This window comes from Cervus elaphus, chromosome 23 (assembly GCF_910594005.1).
Source record: "Cervus elaphus chromosome 23, mCerEla1.1, whole genome shotgun sequence".
NCBI classification, from domain to species: domain Eukaryota; kingdom Metazoa; phylum Chordata; class Mammalia; order Artiodactyla; family Cervidae; genus Cervus; species Cervus elaphus.
Genome location: NC_057837.1, coordinates 34,124,124 through 34,141,038, shown reverse-complemented (window position 1 = coordinate 34,141,038; position 16,915 = coordinate 34,124,124). Strand labels below are relative to the sequence as shown.

Here is a 16,915-nt window from a genome sequence, read left to right as displayed (position 1 = left end):
CTGCATACACCATGAGTTAATGAACAGTTTGTTGTTACAGGGAGGCACAGCAGTGAACAGAACAGAAAAAAATCTTGCCCCTATGGATTTTACATTCCCATCACTCCAACTGAGAAGAGAATTTTGTTAAAATATTATGGCAGCTGGCAATAAGCATTTTAAAAAGAAAGAAATCACAGGAAGAGGGGTGTGTTTTTTTGTTGGGGTAGGTCTTTAAATGTAAACAGCGCAGCCGGGGAAGGCCTCTCTGAGGAGGTGAAGCTGAACCATGCAGGAAGAGCATTCCAGGTGGGGCGACATGACTGCAGACACCTTGACTAGTGCCTCTGGAGTGCAGGGAGCAGGCGTGAGGGCAAAGGACGTCTGGGAGGTGGCAGGGGACGGGCACAGCTCCGGAAGGGCCTCTGAATTATAGAGGATGTGGTGGGAAATCATGACATGGTTTGGGAGAAGGGTGACAGGGTTCCTCTGATGCTGTAGAGGGTTGTTTGGATGCTGTACTGACAACTGACTGCCCGAAGGCAGAGGAGGAAGGAAGAAGGCCTGATGGGAGCCTGTTACAATGTTCTGGAGAGAGGTGGTGGCGGGGGGGCTGGGGAGTGAGTGGTCAGATGCTGAAGGTATTTTAAGATACATTCCCTCTGGGTTAAATATGGAATGTAAGAGAAAATTAGGAGTCAAAGCTGACATGAAGAATTTTGACCCGAGCACCTGGAAGAATAGGGTTGCTGTTGACTGCAATGGAGAGGACCAGTGGAGGCCCAAGAGTTGGACCTGGGGTATGGCAGGTCTGCCCTTGGACATCCAAGTGGAGACATCAAGTAGGCAGGGGTTGTGCAAGTCTGGAGTTCAGAGGAGAAACTGGAACTCGGATATTAAATCGGGTTTAGAGCCATAAGACAGATGGAGGTTGGGAGATGGAGGGAAGAAACTGAAAAGCAGCGGTGTATTAGGAGAACCGAGAGAGTAGAAAGAAGAAATTGCTTTGAAGAGGGAGAGGGTGATGGATTATGTCAAATGCTGCTACTTGGTCATGTAACATGAGGCCTGATTGTCATTGGATTTAACAATGTAAGCATCCTTCACAGTCCTGACAAGATAAAAGCAAATAGAAAGAGATATCAGAGACAAGTAAGTGTAGGCAGCGTTTTCAGGAGGTTTTTTGCAGGAAAGCAGGACTGAGGTATAGAGTCTAGAAAAGTGAGATTTAATGAAATCAGAGGCTTTGAAGTCAGAGAAAGGCAGGAGAGTTGAAGTTATGTATAGAAGTAATGATATGTTAACAACATAGGATGAAGGTAAATATGGCTTTAATTAACGGGCATCCCTAGTGGCTCAGACAGCAAAGCATCCTCCTGCAATGCAGGAGACCCAGGTTCAGTCCTTGGGTCGGGAACATCCCCTGGTGAAGGAAATGTTCTACCACTGAAGGGCTACCCACTTCAGTATTCTTGCTTAGAGAATTCTATGGACAGCGGAGCCTGGTGGGCTACAGTTCATGAGGTCACGAAGAGTCAGACATGACTGAGTACGCGCACACATCTTTAATTGGCAAAGTTGAGTGTTCTTATTACATGTTTATTGGCCACTCATGCTGTTGTGTGTGAATTTCCTTTGCATATTCTTATTGGTTTGTCATCATTTTCTCATGGGTTTTTAAGAATTGTGTAATAAAGAAATCAACCTTTGGTAGCATGTAGTGCACATATTTTTCACAGTTTGTTGTCTTTTGACTTTTAATTTTTCTATGTATAATCATGGATTTTGTGTTATGCTTATAATAGCCTTTCTTTAAAAAAAAACTTTTTATTTTGTATTGGGTTGTAACCAGTTAACAATGTTGTGACAGTTTCAGGTGGTTAGCAAAGGGACTCAGCTGTACACGTACATGTATCCATTCTCCCCTAAACCCCCCTCCCATCCAGGCTGCCACATAACATTCAGCAGAGTTCCCTGTGCTATACAGTAGGTCCTTGTTGGTTATTAATTTTAAATACAGTAGTGTGTACCTGTCCATCCCAATCTCCCTATCTATCCCTTCCTCCCATCCTTCCCCCAGCAACCATAAGTTCGTTCTGTGAGTCTGTTTAATAACAGCCTTCCTTATTCTGAGTCTGTAGAAGGATTTGCCTGTGCTTTCTTCTGTTACTTTTATGGTTTAATTGTTGTTGATTAAAATCTTTGACTCATGCAGAGTTCATTTTGGTTAAAGTTGTGAGGCGGGAATCTGATGAGCAAGACCACCATATGTTTGGGGATCTGTTTCTGGATTCTGTGAGGTCCATTGATCGTTTGCCTATCCCTGAGCTGGTGTAAACCTTTCCATTTCTGTGGCTTCGAGACTCCTTTCCTGTCTGGTACAGCTCATCCATGTTCTCCTGCCACTGATCTCTAGTGGCCTCGTCCTACAGCAGCTTGAAACAGGGTTTTGGTTCCCGGCCGGAGATTGAGGTTGGGCCATGGCAGTGAGAGTGCTGAATCCCAGTCACTAGACTGGTGATCAGTGACAAGACCCTGGCTCTTCTACTTTGTAGAGAATTCTCACAAGAACAGAAAGTAGTGAAACAAGTAAAGTATTTTTTAGAGGAGAAAGAGTATATGTAGATAGACCCATGGGCAGACTCTGAGAGTCACACCCTTGTGTGCTAGTTTAAATCACTTATATGGGCCCTTTCTTCCCATTTCCTTTGGCTAGTCATTTTTACTTACCTGGGTCTGAGTCAGTGTTTGGTTTATCTCAGGGTCCTCTCATATGTTTGCATGCATCTCTCAGCCAAGATGAATTCCATTGAAGAGGCTATGAGTAGACTGACATCACTCCCCTTTTGACCTCAAAGGAGCTTTCTAGTTGGGAAGGTCTCCTTGACTTCAAGAATGAGAAATACGTGGTCTCTGTCTTATATCTGAGCAGGACTCAGATTATCCTTCCATTTATCCTTCTGTTATCCTTCCATTATGGAGTTTAGGGGGTAAACTCCATTTGCTCAGCCTGGGACCCAAATATCTCATGCCTCACGACCATCATTGTGTGTGTGTGTGTGCATGTGTGCATGTGCACACGCGTGTGCTCAGTCGTGTATGACTCCTTGCAGTCCCATGGACTGTACCCTGCCAGGCCAGGCTCCTCTGTCCATGGGATTTCCCAGGCAAGAATACTAGAGTGGGTTGCCATTTCCTGACCCAGGGGTTGAACCTGTGTCTCTGGTATCTCCTTATGTTGGCAAGCAGATTCTTTACCCCTGTGCCACCTGGAAAGCCTCACTATCACTGTAACTATTAGTTTAATGAATTTTCCTGAATATTTTTGTTTATTTCCCAGAAAATAATAATACTAACATCATGTGTTGAGCACTTATGTGCAGTACTGTATGAAGTTTTTGCTTACATAATTTTTTATCTCATCATGTCAATTCTGTTAGGGACATGCTATCATCATCCCCTTCTTAGAGATGAGGAAACTGAGGCATAAGAAGATTGAGTAATGCGCCCAAGGCAACACGGCCAATAAGAGGGGAAGCTGTGATTAGAATCAAGCAGTCTGGCTCCAGAGACTGTGCTCTTGTATCTCCTTGTAAGCTTTAGAATCACTTGGTCCAGATCATCTAGATTTAGAACCTAAAATATCATGTTAGTACTTGAGCCAGAATTGCATTGAGTTTGTAGATTATTTTAGGTAGAACTGAATCTTTACCATATGAAACCGTTCTGCCCCAGAGAGGGATGTCTTCATTCACCCACATCCTTCCATGCTCGTTGAGTGTGCCAGCTTCCTGCTGGCTCTCCAGGCTTCTTTTTTTCCTGTAGGTGTTATCTTCTGGGTAGTTGTCAATATTATTAGTAGAAATTTTTTTTGCTATGTCTTTTGCAGGTTATTGTTGATTTATTGGAAAACTACTGATTTTTTTCCCTGTTAAATTCATAATTAGTTATTTACAAAATTTTCTAATTGCTAATGGTTTCTTAGTGATTTTTCTTGCATTCTCCATGAAGAAACATCTTCATATCACCTGCAAATGATAATTTTGCTTTCTCTTTTCAATTTGTGCTTTTCTTTCACTCTTTTAAAATACTGGCTTGTTCTTTTAGAATACTGCTAAGTTCTAATGACATTAAACATCTTTATCTTAAAAATGCCTCCCCATACATGATTGTTTATCAGGATACTAACTTCAGTTTTATTTTTTATGAAAAAGCATTTATCAACAAGGAATAGGGAATATTTTCAAATGTGTTTCAGTTTCTATACAGGTCATATTGTCTCTCCTTTATTGTGTTAATGTAGTGAATTCTCTCATATATTTCTTAATATTGAGTAGTGCTCGCTTTATTTTTTTAATATAATCCTGAATTTAATATTTTATTTAGAATTTTTACATCAGTGATTACCAGTAAGACTGATTTTATTAGGTGGAATGTGGGGAGGGGAAGAGTGTGGTCTTCCTCAGATTGTACTTGACTTGTTATTATGCTGGCCTCATAAAAAGAACTTGGACTCTTCATTTTCCTCTCCTTTGAAAAAGCAGCAGAATTATCAATCTTTTGAAGAGCCTGTAGTTCACCTGGGAAAACATATGGCACTTTATGGTTAACTATTTTGATACCTTCCCACATTTATTTTATGGTCTGTCTACCTTGGCTCTCTCTTCTATAATTTTATAAATTCTATCAAATAATAAATATAGCTATAATCATTTTCAGTTTCCAAGAAAGTTATTTCATCCATGTTTACAAATTTAATTTGCTTAGATTTGTGCAAAATATTTATAAAGTTTGTCTCTTAAATTCCTCTTGTTTAGTCAGTAAGTCATGTTAGTTACTTCTCTGTATTTTAATATTGAATACTTGTGCCTCTCAATTTTTTTCTAGTGTTAAATGGGCTAGTGATTTGTCTGCTATTAATTATTTAAAGATCTGGCTTTTGGATTGATTTATTTATTATATAGCTTTTCTACTTTTTGATTTAATTTCTATGTATGCATTTTAAATCCCTTCTTCACACTGAGTTTTGTTATACTGCATGTATTACATAAGTAACAAGTCATATAAATTAAAAAGCATCCTTTTTATTAATGTAGAGTTTACCTGGGAAGGAACTATTAGTTATTGATAATTTAGCATGAATTGTTTTAGTCTATATACGTTCCTCACCTGTTCCTAGGACTGAATTTAGTTTAATATGCTGAGAATTTTGCTGTTTAACAGTTTTGCCAACCTTATAGTAAATTATACAAACACTGGCTAAACTAAGCTCCCTGAGTGAGGAGGAGTTTTGATAAGGCAGGAAAAGGGGAAGTTAACTTGGGATGGTTCTTGGGAAGAGATACAGACAGAGGGACCCATGGAGAATGGGAGAAATGCCCAAATAAGGACTAGAGAGGACCAAAGACGGATCCTGTGAATATGCAGCAATTTCTGTGTAATGAGAGAGGGGAGAAAGTAAGAACAAGGATTCTGTGCGTGGAGCAGCCCTCCCGCCGGCCTTGGCTCTCAGCTGTCTATCTATTAATAGCTGGTATCTGGAGGCACTGAAAACCACCAGCCCTTTTGCAGGAGTGAATTTCAGAATCACTGACTTCAGTTGAAGTTATGTTTCTCAGATTATTTAGAAAATGTCAGAAGAGTCTGTGATTATTGTTCATTGGGTACTCTTAAGAAAGATTATACATAGAGAGGAATTGAAATAAGTTACCTCCAAATTTGCTGAACCATTAGTGTTTACTAAAATCTCGCATGTTCAGTGTTTAGAGCACTCTACAATCACTATGATGTCTGTTTTTAAAGAGCTTAAAATTAGCTAATTACACCTTGTACATTGTTTATTACATTGTTGTTGTTAAGTCTCTCAGTCATCTCCAGCTCTTTGTGACCACATGGACTGCAACACACCAAGCTTCTCTGTCCATGGGATTTCCCAGGCAAGCATACTAGAGAGAGTTGCCATTTCCTTCTCCAGGGGATTTTCCCAACCTAAGGATTGAACCAGCATCTCTTGCCTGGCAGACAGATTGTTTACCACTGAGCCACCTGGGAAGCCCATTTATTAGATTACTTGTATGTTATATTAAATATGCATACTCATCATAACTTTGTGCAGTAAAATATATATAGATAGTAAGTTAACATTATCTATAAATTAGTTCAACAGCCAGATTAACAAATATTGAACGTAGTATTTATGGACAGCACTCCTCTTTCCTGGAGTCACGCTGTTTGCTCAAGTTTTCTCTAACTGTAGTAGTAGTAGTCAAGTCGCTAAGTTGTGTCCGACTCTTGCGACCCCATGGACTGTGTAGCCTGTCAGGCTCCTCTGTCCATGGGATTCTCCAGGCAAGAATACTGCAGTGGGTTGCCATTTCCTTCTCCAGGGGATCTTCCCGACCCAGGAATCGAACCTGGGTCTCCTGCACTGCAGGCAGATTCTTTACTGACTGAGCTATGAGGGAAGCACATGTTGTGTGTTAATTGACAAGTTTTTTTATCTGGTTATCATTGCAGCTTTGTCTTTATCTTCCTGAATTATCAGTAGAACTTAAATATACTGACTGACTTCTTCCCTGAGAAATAAGTAAGTGTGGGCTCACATTCAGTTCAGCAAATAATTCTGTCCCTACTGACTGTGTGGAAGGGGTAGGCAGTGAGTGTGTCTGAGACTATGCTCAGGTCAAGAGAAATATGAATCCATGATGTGACGGTATTTTCATCACAGTGATGTTGGCAATAATGGAAGTACTTGTGCCGTGTCTCCACCTTCCAATCTGTTTCATAGCACTCCTGCCTCAATTGTGTTGTTCTCAGCATAGTGCGGACACGTGTAAAAGGCTGCTTCCTCCCCCTCTGATAACAGAGATCGTGACGCAGTGTACCTGTCTCCTAGGTCTTTCTTAAATTATGAAAGTAAGTTAGACTGATGTATGTAGAACAGTTTGCTAGAAGTGGTTTGTTAGCTTTTAAGGACCAGTCTTGTGTTTTCTCCTAAGAGAAGTTTTCTTTTCTGCCATGTGCCTTCTCCTAAGAGCTTTTTTTTCTGCCATGCAGATGTGTGTGTTTGGGGGTTGGGGAAGGAGTGGGATGTAGTTCAGCATGTTGTACTTCTTCTCTGGAAGGAAAAATGCCTTTGTACATCAGAAAATACGTCAAAACATGGCCTTTGCCTGTGGCTTTAATCAACACATGCCGCCGCTGTCACCTGACAGGAACCGAAGACCTGTGAGTCAGACCTGACCCACCTCTCCTCTCCCCACCCCCCAGCCTCCCCCTTGCATACAGGAGCCTCATCTGCTATGCAGCAGGATTATAAACAGGGGCTGGTGGGGCATCTATTTATAAAGCCTTCAGATATCTTTCTCTTACCTTTGTGATGGAAGTTGGGATTGTATTGCTCAGCTCTTCAACCTCATTCATCTAATTTAGCTAGTTCTTTTATTATAATTGCACATGACTTAAGAAGTAGGTACATAGAGTTTAATGAGTGCCTTTGATACAGTACTACATGCTATCCAGTACTGAAAATAGTATGTGCAAGTCTTGTAAAGACTTATTGATTATAATGATGATATTACTTCATGGGATACTGTTGGTTATATTATTTTGAGATTCTAATGGTTAAAGTCTTTGAGTCATTTGAAAATGTTTTAGTGGCAAATTGTTAAGTATGGAATTACAGGGCCCTAGAATAGGCTAGACAGAGAAATACAAGTTTAAAAATATTTATCACTAGTGCAGAAATCTTCAGCCAGCAGGCTTTATACATAGTAGTAAAAGTATATGGGTTGTAGAATCAAGCAGACCGGGATTGGAGTCCAGATATTCAACTTAGTAGCTGCTTAACCTCAGAACCATTACTCAGCTACTTTTTCTCTTTTTCTGTCTATAAAAAGAAGATGTAATAGTACCTCCTTCTTTGGAATTGTTGTAAAGGTTCAGTGAGATGCCACTGCTGCTGAGAGTAATAGCAGATACTTCTGTAGTCTTTACTGCTCACAAAATATCCGCGCACAATGCACTTCTCAGTCATTAGCTCCTCACAGCCACATTGTGTGGGAAACACTGTTAAATCTGGCATTAATGTTAGCAAATGACACAAAAGAATCACCACCAAGAATCAGTGTATCCTTACCACATTCTGGAATGCATTGAAAATTCTACCATTTTTATTGACATTTAAATTTCACATTGTGTATATTTATAATATGATATATAATTTTTATGTATTTAAAGATTTTAAAACCTTTATATTTTCTGTTTCTTTTCTTTCTTAAAATTTTATTATTTTAATTAAAACCCAAAAGCGAGAGGTTATGACCACCTGTGATTGTTAAAAATGCTTCTCTTTAGATAAACTATATTTCATTATTTTTTATTCAAAGGTTGCACACAGTATAGAGATATGGAAATAGATGGGCAGACAGTTGAGATCACTGACACTCATTGTCTTCTACAGTTTATAAATGTCCTGCATTATTCTCTCTGTGTTTCTGATGTGGGAGCTGTGTAGTTTGAAATTAGCTCTGTGGATCCACCAAAGGATAGATCCAGACACACAGGCTTGCATGTTATCTGAGTTATGATAATTAGCATAAGTGATTTTCACTACTTTCTCTCTTAGTACTAAGTGACTGTGAAGCAGAAGACAGTGAGAAGGCTTATTGGTCTATTTTTCTTTTGGATTTTTCAAGTTTTATTCCACTTATTCAAAACACACTTCGGGGAAAATTCACAAGATAACAGTAAAATATATGCAGTCTCTGAGTTTTTGTTATGTGGCTTATAGTCATCCATACTACAAAGGCAGCTTCTACTGGGGTACAGGAAGGAGTTTTGCTAGAGCCCTAGAAAGTGACAGATATTCACAAAGAGGACTTCAGCCTACAGTTGATTCAGACGGAATGAAACAGCTCAGAGTAAAAAGAACTTAATGAAAACTATGAAGCATGCAAGTAAATATTTAAACCATAATGTATATATATATATATCTTAAAGCCCAATTTTTTGAAACTTTTCAAGCCTCAAATACTCTTAAGTGTACATGTAAATATACAATCTAGAGTTAACCAGACAGCCTACAGCCAACAAAATTGATATTAATAAAGCTAAACTAGAGTATATTGTATTAAAAGGCAAGAATACCATCAATGCAAACCCATGGCCTGCAAGATATTGAAAAGGTACTAAAACCTCCTTTTAGAAATTAGTAGGAGTTTCAGCTATCTACGAACGTCCAAGCAGAGTGAGAGCTTTGCACTGAACCAGACCTTGCATGGCAGCCAGGTCTAGTGAACTACAGAATCAGTTAATCCTCAGGAAACATTAGCTGCTGTGTTCAGATTTTCGTTTGGAGCATATAAATGCCTTTATATACTGTCTCAACTTTAAATGACTTCAGTAAGGCTTTCAGTCGGCTACTGATAAGGAGCCCTGGAAAGTAAAAACAAGGCTAATAGCGTTTTACATCATTTGTCAGTAAGATCTCTCATTCAAGCACGCACACCCGACACACTTCCCTGGTGCCCAGTGGTAAAGAACCTGCCTGACAACGCAGGGAACATGGGTGTGATTCCTGATCCAGGGAGATCCCACATGCTGCGGGGCAACTGAGCCCATGAACCACAACTGAAGCGCTAGCCCCCAGGGGCTGCAACTGCTGAGCCCATGTGCCGCCACAACTGAAGCCCGCATGCCCTAGAGACCATGCTCCACAACAAGAGAAGTCCCAACAGTGAGAAGCACTTGTACCACAACTAGAGAGTAGTCCCCGCTCACTGCAACTGGAGAAAGCCCACACACAGCCAAAAAGACCCAGCACAGCCAAAAATAAATAAAATCATAAACACACACATTTGTATCTTACTCTCAGTTAAACACTTACTCTCACTGGGAAACGCTCTTCCAGCTCAGACTGTTCTTTGAGAATCATGCTCTTTCCCTGTCACAGTTTCACAATTTACTTTGTTCGTGGCGTGACTAGAGTGGAAGGAATTCCTGTGTTTTCATAGCTACTTAAATAAGTTTTCCTTGGATTCAGCAATTCTACCCCTACCAGTGTATCTGACAAATTATTTAAGGAATGTCCAAAGATGTATTTATAAGAAAATTTATTACTACATTGTTTACAATGCTTAAACACTAGAAAAAAGCTAAATTTTGTCTACAGATGATTGGTTAGATTCTGTCTGTACAGTGAAATGCTGTGTAGCCGTTGAGAGGAAAGTGAGACAACTCCATAGAGCCTCGCATAGAAAAGTTTCCGGGATACGTTACTACGTGGCACAGAAACTGCGTGGCAGAGCAGTATGATGTGAGCCGTATGTGCTTGTCAGACGCGCGTGCACACACTGACACACAGGGCTTATAGTCAGTAGACGTGTGCGGGCTGAGGTCTGCATTACAGTTAATAGCATAAAGTGTATAGAATGGGCTTCCCAGCTGGTGCTAGGGGTCAAGAATCCACCTGCTAATGTAGTACACAAGAGACGACGGTACGATCCCTGGGTCAGGAAGATCCCCTGGAGGAGGGCATGGCAGCCCACTCCAATATTCTTGCCTGGTGAATCCCATGGATAGAATCCATGCCAGAGGATACAGTCTGTAGCATTGCAAGTGACTTAGCAGCAGCAGCATCGTATAAAATGCTTAGTATCATGTCTGTGTGTGTGTATTAGTCACTCAGTCGTGCCCAACTCTTTGCGACTCCAGGGACTGCAGCCCACCAGGCTACTCCGTCCATGGGATTCTCCCGGCAAGGATACTGAAGTGGGTTGCCATTTCCTTCTCCAAGTATCATGTCTACCTAGTGCATAAATTGATTAATAAATCTTTCTGTTATTTTTACCTTGAAAGAGTGGGTTGAGGAAGGAAAAATTGGAGGAGGGGGCTTTTACTAATTTTATATGTTTTGTATTGTGTGAATTTTTTACAGTGACATTATTACTTTTACATTACAACTAGAGAGAAAACTATTTGCTCTGGGGAATGATCTGGGGAAATGTATTTATTCCAAAGTATTAAAGACACAAGACTTGATATTTTTCCTCAGATACGGAAGAGTTCCTAATGTGGGCAGAAGGGTACCTCTGGTATTCTTTGGGACAGAGGGGTCTTCCCCAGGTCTGTTAAAGTAGTTTTTGAGACTTTTGGTTATTAGTTCCTACCTTGACATACACACCCCTACTTTTAGATTGTGTTTCTTCTTTTGTGTTCTTGGGTGTGTGTGTGTCTATGTGTGTTTATATGGGGAGGGGTGTGTACATATATATATAGCCCATGTCATTTAAGCATTTAGATGATTATGTTCTTTCAAGAATGATTGGAAATTTTAAGGGAAAAATGGAAAGAATAATTAAAAGCAATTAATGTTTAGCTACATGAACAAAGCTTATTTTTTTCCCCTTCAATTTTAGCAAGTAACAACCACCCTGCAGATCGTTGAAAAGAGCTATTCCAGTGATCATATCCAGTGAAGTTCTAAATAATTAATCCAGTTAGAGTGACTCTTACGATGACTCTGGAGGAAAAATATTGACTGGACTATATTATTTGTTTTGGTTCTGTGAGCTGTGGTCATTCAGAATAATTATATATCTTTATAATGCTGGTGTTAAACTTTATTGAAGTTCATTGAAAAGGTAGAAAAGATGCCCATTTGAAAAGTGAACATTAGGTTTCTTTTTTGACTTGCATATAAACATTATTTACATATAAACATCACTTAAATCATGTCTGAATTATGTGGAAATTGGGTTATATTGGGTGATTCTTTCTAAAGCTGGTATGGGATTAATCGAAAATGCCTGGACCTAATTGACAACTTGAGAATACTGTTAAACTTGATGTTGCATTGCCGTTTTATTAGGGAAGATGAACTCTTGTCTTAATTTGTAGTACTCGAAAGATTTGAAGCCCTCATTCCACCTAAGCAGTATCATGTAACATAAGCTTTCTATAACTGGCAAAGATGTTTGATGGAGTGTTTAAGAACACAGAATATGGAGCCAGACTCCTGGGGTTCAAATCCCTGCCCTGCCACTTCCTAGATGGACAAGTGACCTTCCCTGTGTCTTGGTTCCCACTTCTGTAAAATAGGGCTATAAGCAGTAGGCAGTAGATAGATCCTCTGTTCATAGGGTTGCTAAAATGTTGCTGTAAGAATCAAATTAGTTATTCTTTATAAAACACCTGTACATACAATTAAGTGTTCACTAGGCATGGCTACTATTATTTGCCTTTTTTGTGTATCTACTAAGTGCTATATGTATGCATGTTATCAAATACATTAGTTGTTTACATTTTACAGTCTAAAATAAACTTTTATTGAGTGACAATCTATTTTAAGCACTTCTTAAAATTTCTTTTTACTAAGGTGTAAAAACTTATTTTTATACTAGTTGGTTTTGATTGATTGTTTCTTGTTTGTATTACAGTTACAAATTATAATACTGTGGTAGAAACAAACTCAGATTCAGACGATGAAGACAAACTCCATATTGTGGAAGAAGAAAGCATCACAGATGCAGCCGACTGTGAAGGCGGCGTGCCAGACGATGACCTGCCCTCAGACCAGACAGTGTTGCCCGGGAGCAGCGCAAGAGAAGGGAGCGCAAAGAGCTGCTGGGAGGACGATGGTGAGTTCAGTTTTTCTCATAATATTCTATTCTCTGGGTTTTTTTAAAAAGTGTATTAACTGAAATGATAAACTGGATGATAAGTTTGAAATGAACTACAGTTTATTTGTCTTGTTAATCCAGTGGTCCCCAACCTTTTTGGCACCAGGGACCAGTTTCATGGAAGACATTTTTCCATGGACCGGTGTGTGTTGGGGGGGCGGGTGTTTCTGGAGGATTCTCATAAGGAGTGCGCAACCTCGATCCTCACATGCACAATTCGCAGTAGGGTTCACACTCCTTTGAGAATCTAATGCCTCTGCTGATCTGACAGGAGGTGGAGCTCAGGCGGTAACGAGGTGGAGCTCAGGCGGTAACACAAGCGATGAGGAGCGGCTGTAAATGCAGATGACGCTTCATTCCTTTGCCTGCCGCTTACCTCCTCCTGTGCAGCCTGGTTCCTAAAAGGCCATGGACCGGCCCATTCAACTTACCAAAAAGTAGTTTCTGAAGTAGAATAACAGTTATTTCAACCATACTTGCATTTAGTATATTGAGCTATATAATATATTGAATTTTGTTAGTTTTTTATAAGCAGAATCAAGCTTTTCATACACTGTTGATATAGTTAAACCTGACTTTAATTTCATATCATGACCTCAAGTGGAGAATCTGCTTAGAAGCCAACATATTATATTTTTGTATTTTTTTGTTGTTGTTCAGTCACTAAGTCATATCACATTAGGCAACCCTATGGACTTGCAGCATGCCAGGCTTCCCTGTCCTTCACGGTCTCCCAGAGTTTGCCCAAACTCATGTCCTTTGAGCTGGTGATGTCATCTAGTCATCTCATCCTCTGTCATCCCCTTCTCCTGCCTTCAATCTTTCCCAGCATCAGGGTCTTTTCCAAGGAGTTGGCTCTTTGCATCAGGTGGCCAAAATATTGGAGCATCACCATCAGTCCTTCCAGTGAAAATTCAGGGTTGATTTCCTTTAGGATGGACTGGTTTGATTTCCTTGTTATTCAGGGGACTCTCAAGAGTCTTCTCCAGCACCACAGTTCAAAAGCATCAATTTTTCGGTGCTCAGCCTTCTTTATGGTCCAACTCACATCCGTTCATGACTGCTGGAAAAACCATAGCTTTGAGTATCTGGACGTTTGTTGGCAAAGTGATGTCTCTGCTTTTTAATACGCTGTCTAGATTTTGTCACAGCTTGTCTTCCAAGAAACAAGCATCTTTTAATTTCATGGTTGCAGTCACCATCCACAGTGATTTTGAAACCCAAGAAAATAGTCTGTCACTGTTACTGTTTTTTTCCCATCTATTTGCCATAAAGTGATAGGACCAGATGCCATGATCTTAGTTTTTTGAATGTTGAGTTTTCAGCCAGCTTTTTTACTCTCCTCTTTCACCTTCATCAAGAGGTGCTTTAGTTCCTCTTCACTTTCTGCCATCCATGTCTTCAAAAGTAAATATCATATGAGATCATGCCTCCTAGGAATAAGGTAAAAAATGGATATGAGGCCAGTTTATATGACTTTTCTTTTACTGAACCCATCCTGAGTGCTCAGGGTCAGTGTTGTGTTGGTTTTTTTTTTTTTTTTTTTTTTATTCTTTAGTGCAGATACACACGCACAGTACCTTACATAATCTATTCTAGAACACATTGTCCAGAGGGAAGTTAAACATCTCTGACCTGTAGTTTCAAAAGGAACAATATGCAAACTGAATGACTTTGTCCACCTCTCCTAGTCTCCACTGTCCCTCAAAGATCATGAGTAGTGGTCAGGTCAGTGATTTATTTTCAAAGACTTTTTGTATTTTCTGAAAATAATTTTGTACAAGCCAGGAAACCCAAGTGTTTTTGTACCATGATCTCTCTATCCTGAGTTTTTAGTTTCTTTTGGTTCTTGAGCTTCATACTTTCTGGAAGAGAAGATCACAGCTAATTTTCATGTTCCTGGTTGCCTGCGGGATTTGAATCCAGACTATGCCACATAGCAGACCAGGGCCCATGTAGCCCAGCTTGACTGCATCCTCCTAGACTCAATTTGAGAGCTCCAGTTCTTCTTCAGTTTATCTTCCTGACATTTGGACCTTACATTGTCTAAACTCCTGTATTCAATCTGGGTTAGGTGATATTTCTCCTGCTTTTTGTAAATATACTTTTGAAATCAGAGCAACCTGGAAGTTCCTTCTGAGTGACACTTTGCTTTTTTTATTTTCTTAAACATTTCTTATGTAAAATATGAATAGAGATTAAGGAGTTTTCTGGGCTGGCCCATGTATAAGGCATCTGGGAAGCAGTAAAATAAGATAATCACCTAGTCCCTTATTAACTCTTTTAAAAAAAAACTATAGAGACCTCTGCTTCTAGGGAAATGAAATGCATATTTTTCCCTGTTTCTCATGCTAAGTACAGCCAGAACCTCTGGATATTACATGTAAACAAACCCAAGAAGACTGTGGAAGGTGGAGAGAAGATGGGCAGATTTCCTAGGACCCAAGGAACAAGCCAGTCAGTAGTGAGTCCCCTGGGGATCAGAACCTCAACACTTGGTAAGAAGAAGGCTGTGCACACCAACTGCTCTAGTCCAGCCACAGGAAGACTGCAGCCCTGTGGCCCATGCCCACCAGTGGGGATCCCAGGCTTTGGCATCGACTGAGCAGGGCACACACACCCCCCCTGCCGTGGTGATGTCAGAGACCAACTAGGGAGATGGGGCTTTGCTCCCCTCTCAGCAGCAGTGACAGTGGACATGCCCTGGAAACCACGTGGAAACCTGGCCTTCCATTCCGCCTCCCCACAGTGGTGATAGGCATCTTGCCCTCTCCTGCTGGGAAGCCTGATGGGGACTCACAGCTTCCACCCTGCACCACCCATGATGTCAGTGGAAGCCATGTGGGGCAATGATAAGACACCCTCGCCCCCTGAGCCAGAGTGGAATCAGAAGAGCCTGGTGGGAGCCTAGATCCCACCCATTTAGCCATAAAGAGCCGGCTTTCTCCCCAGGCAGGAATAGAGGCTGAGGGAGGAGCCCAGACCTGCCCGCCATGGCCCGGAATGACACCCTGAACACCTTCCCACGGGAGATCTACGGTCTCTGTGTCCCAGCAGAATAACCGAATGTCCCAAGTGTCATTCACAATTCACTCATTGGAAAGTCTCCACTGAAGCAGAAAAGACAGTTAACAAGCACCAACACTGGGGTGGCAGAGATGCTAGAATTATTGACATGGATCGTCATGATAAAAGCGCTTCAGCTCCCAATCGTGAGCGTGCTTCAAATGAAAAAATGCAGTCTTCACAGAGAAATAAAAATATAAGGAAGCACCAGATGGAAGATTTAGAACTGAAAAATACAGTGACTGAAATTCAGAGCCTCAGCACACAGACCCCATAGCCGTGCGGGAGGACGCAGAAGGCATCAGCGATGTAGTCGTGGGGATAGAGCCTGCGTCCCTTGTGAACAGCAGAGCCAGGCTGCAGAATGTAGCCGAGCCTGAGCCACTCCGCTGGGTCCCATGTGCCTGTCATCAGAATTCCAGGAGAAGAGGAGGAGCCTGAAAACTTATTCCAAGAAATAATGGCTGCAATTTTCCCAAATGCAGCAAAAAGACAGGAGCCTGCATCCCAAACAGGATAAATCCAAGGAGACCCAGGTCACAGTGTGTCATAAGCAAACTAAAGCCAAAGAAAGAATCCTGAAAGCAGAGAAAGAAGGTACATATACCTTTAGGGGGAAACAGTTTAAGTGCCAAAAATTTCTCATAGGAAATCATGGAGCCAGCCAGAAACAGGAGACCTCAAATGCTAAAGAAAAGAATTGTCTTGCACATGGACGTGTCTGCTCCTCATTCCTTTGGAAGCAGGAATACATGCTACATTAAAAAGGCGTTCTCAGGGCTGCCAGCCTTATAGTAGAAGTTGAGTAGTAGTATATTTCTCCTGCATTAAAAGAAAATGTCAACCCTGGGATTCTGTATCCAGAGAAGAGATCTTTCAAAGATGAAGAAGAAATCAAATGAAGGAATATGGAGAGGGTTTGTCCCCAGCACACCTTCCCTAAACGAATGTCTGAAAGCAGCCTCTGAATAAAAAGGAAATGACAGAGAAGAAATCTTGGGCTATCAGGAAGGAAGAAAGCACAATGACGAGAGTGAACATATGGCCACATGCAATAGAATATCCTTCTTGTCCAGATTTTCTCAATTATGTGTGATGACAAAGTGGAAAACATGAGCAGGGGTAGATAAAATGAATGAAATGGAGTAAATGTCAATACTTTCTAATTTGTATTGTGTATAAGCTCCCTC

At 40.7% G+C, this 16,915-nt stretch overlaps 1 protein-coding gene and 1 non-coding gene across 9 annotated transcripts in view; both read left to right on the top strand.

Annotated features, from left to right (window-relative positions):
* Positions 1–16,915, top strand: part of ZEB1 (zinc finger E-box binding homeobox 1) — a 192,307-nt gene that overhangs the window by 124,394 nt on the left and 50,998 nt on the right. For all 8 annotated transcript variants that reach the window (XM_043883425.1, XM_043883421.1, XM_043883424.1 and 5 more), the window contains exon 2: positions 12,417–12,617. In XM_043883425.1, coding sequence (XP_043739360.1) covers positions 12,417–12,617 — 201 coding nt within the window. The remainder of the gene's footprint in view (positions 1–12,416; positions 12,618–16,915) is intronic.
* On the top strand, positions 16,431–16,555 carry LOC122682344. The gene has a single exon (XR_006337357.1). It is a non-coding gene; the product is annotated as a small nucleolar RNA U109 (small nucleolar RNA).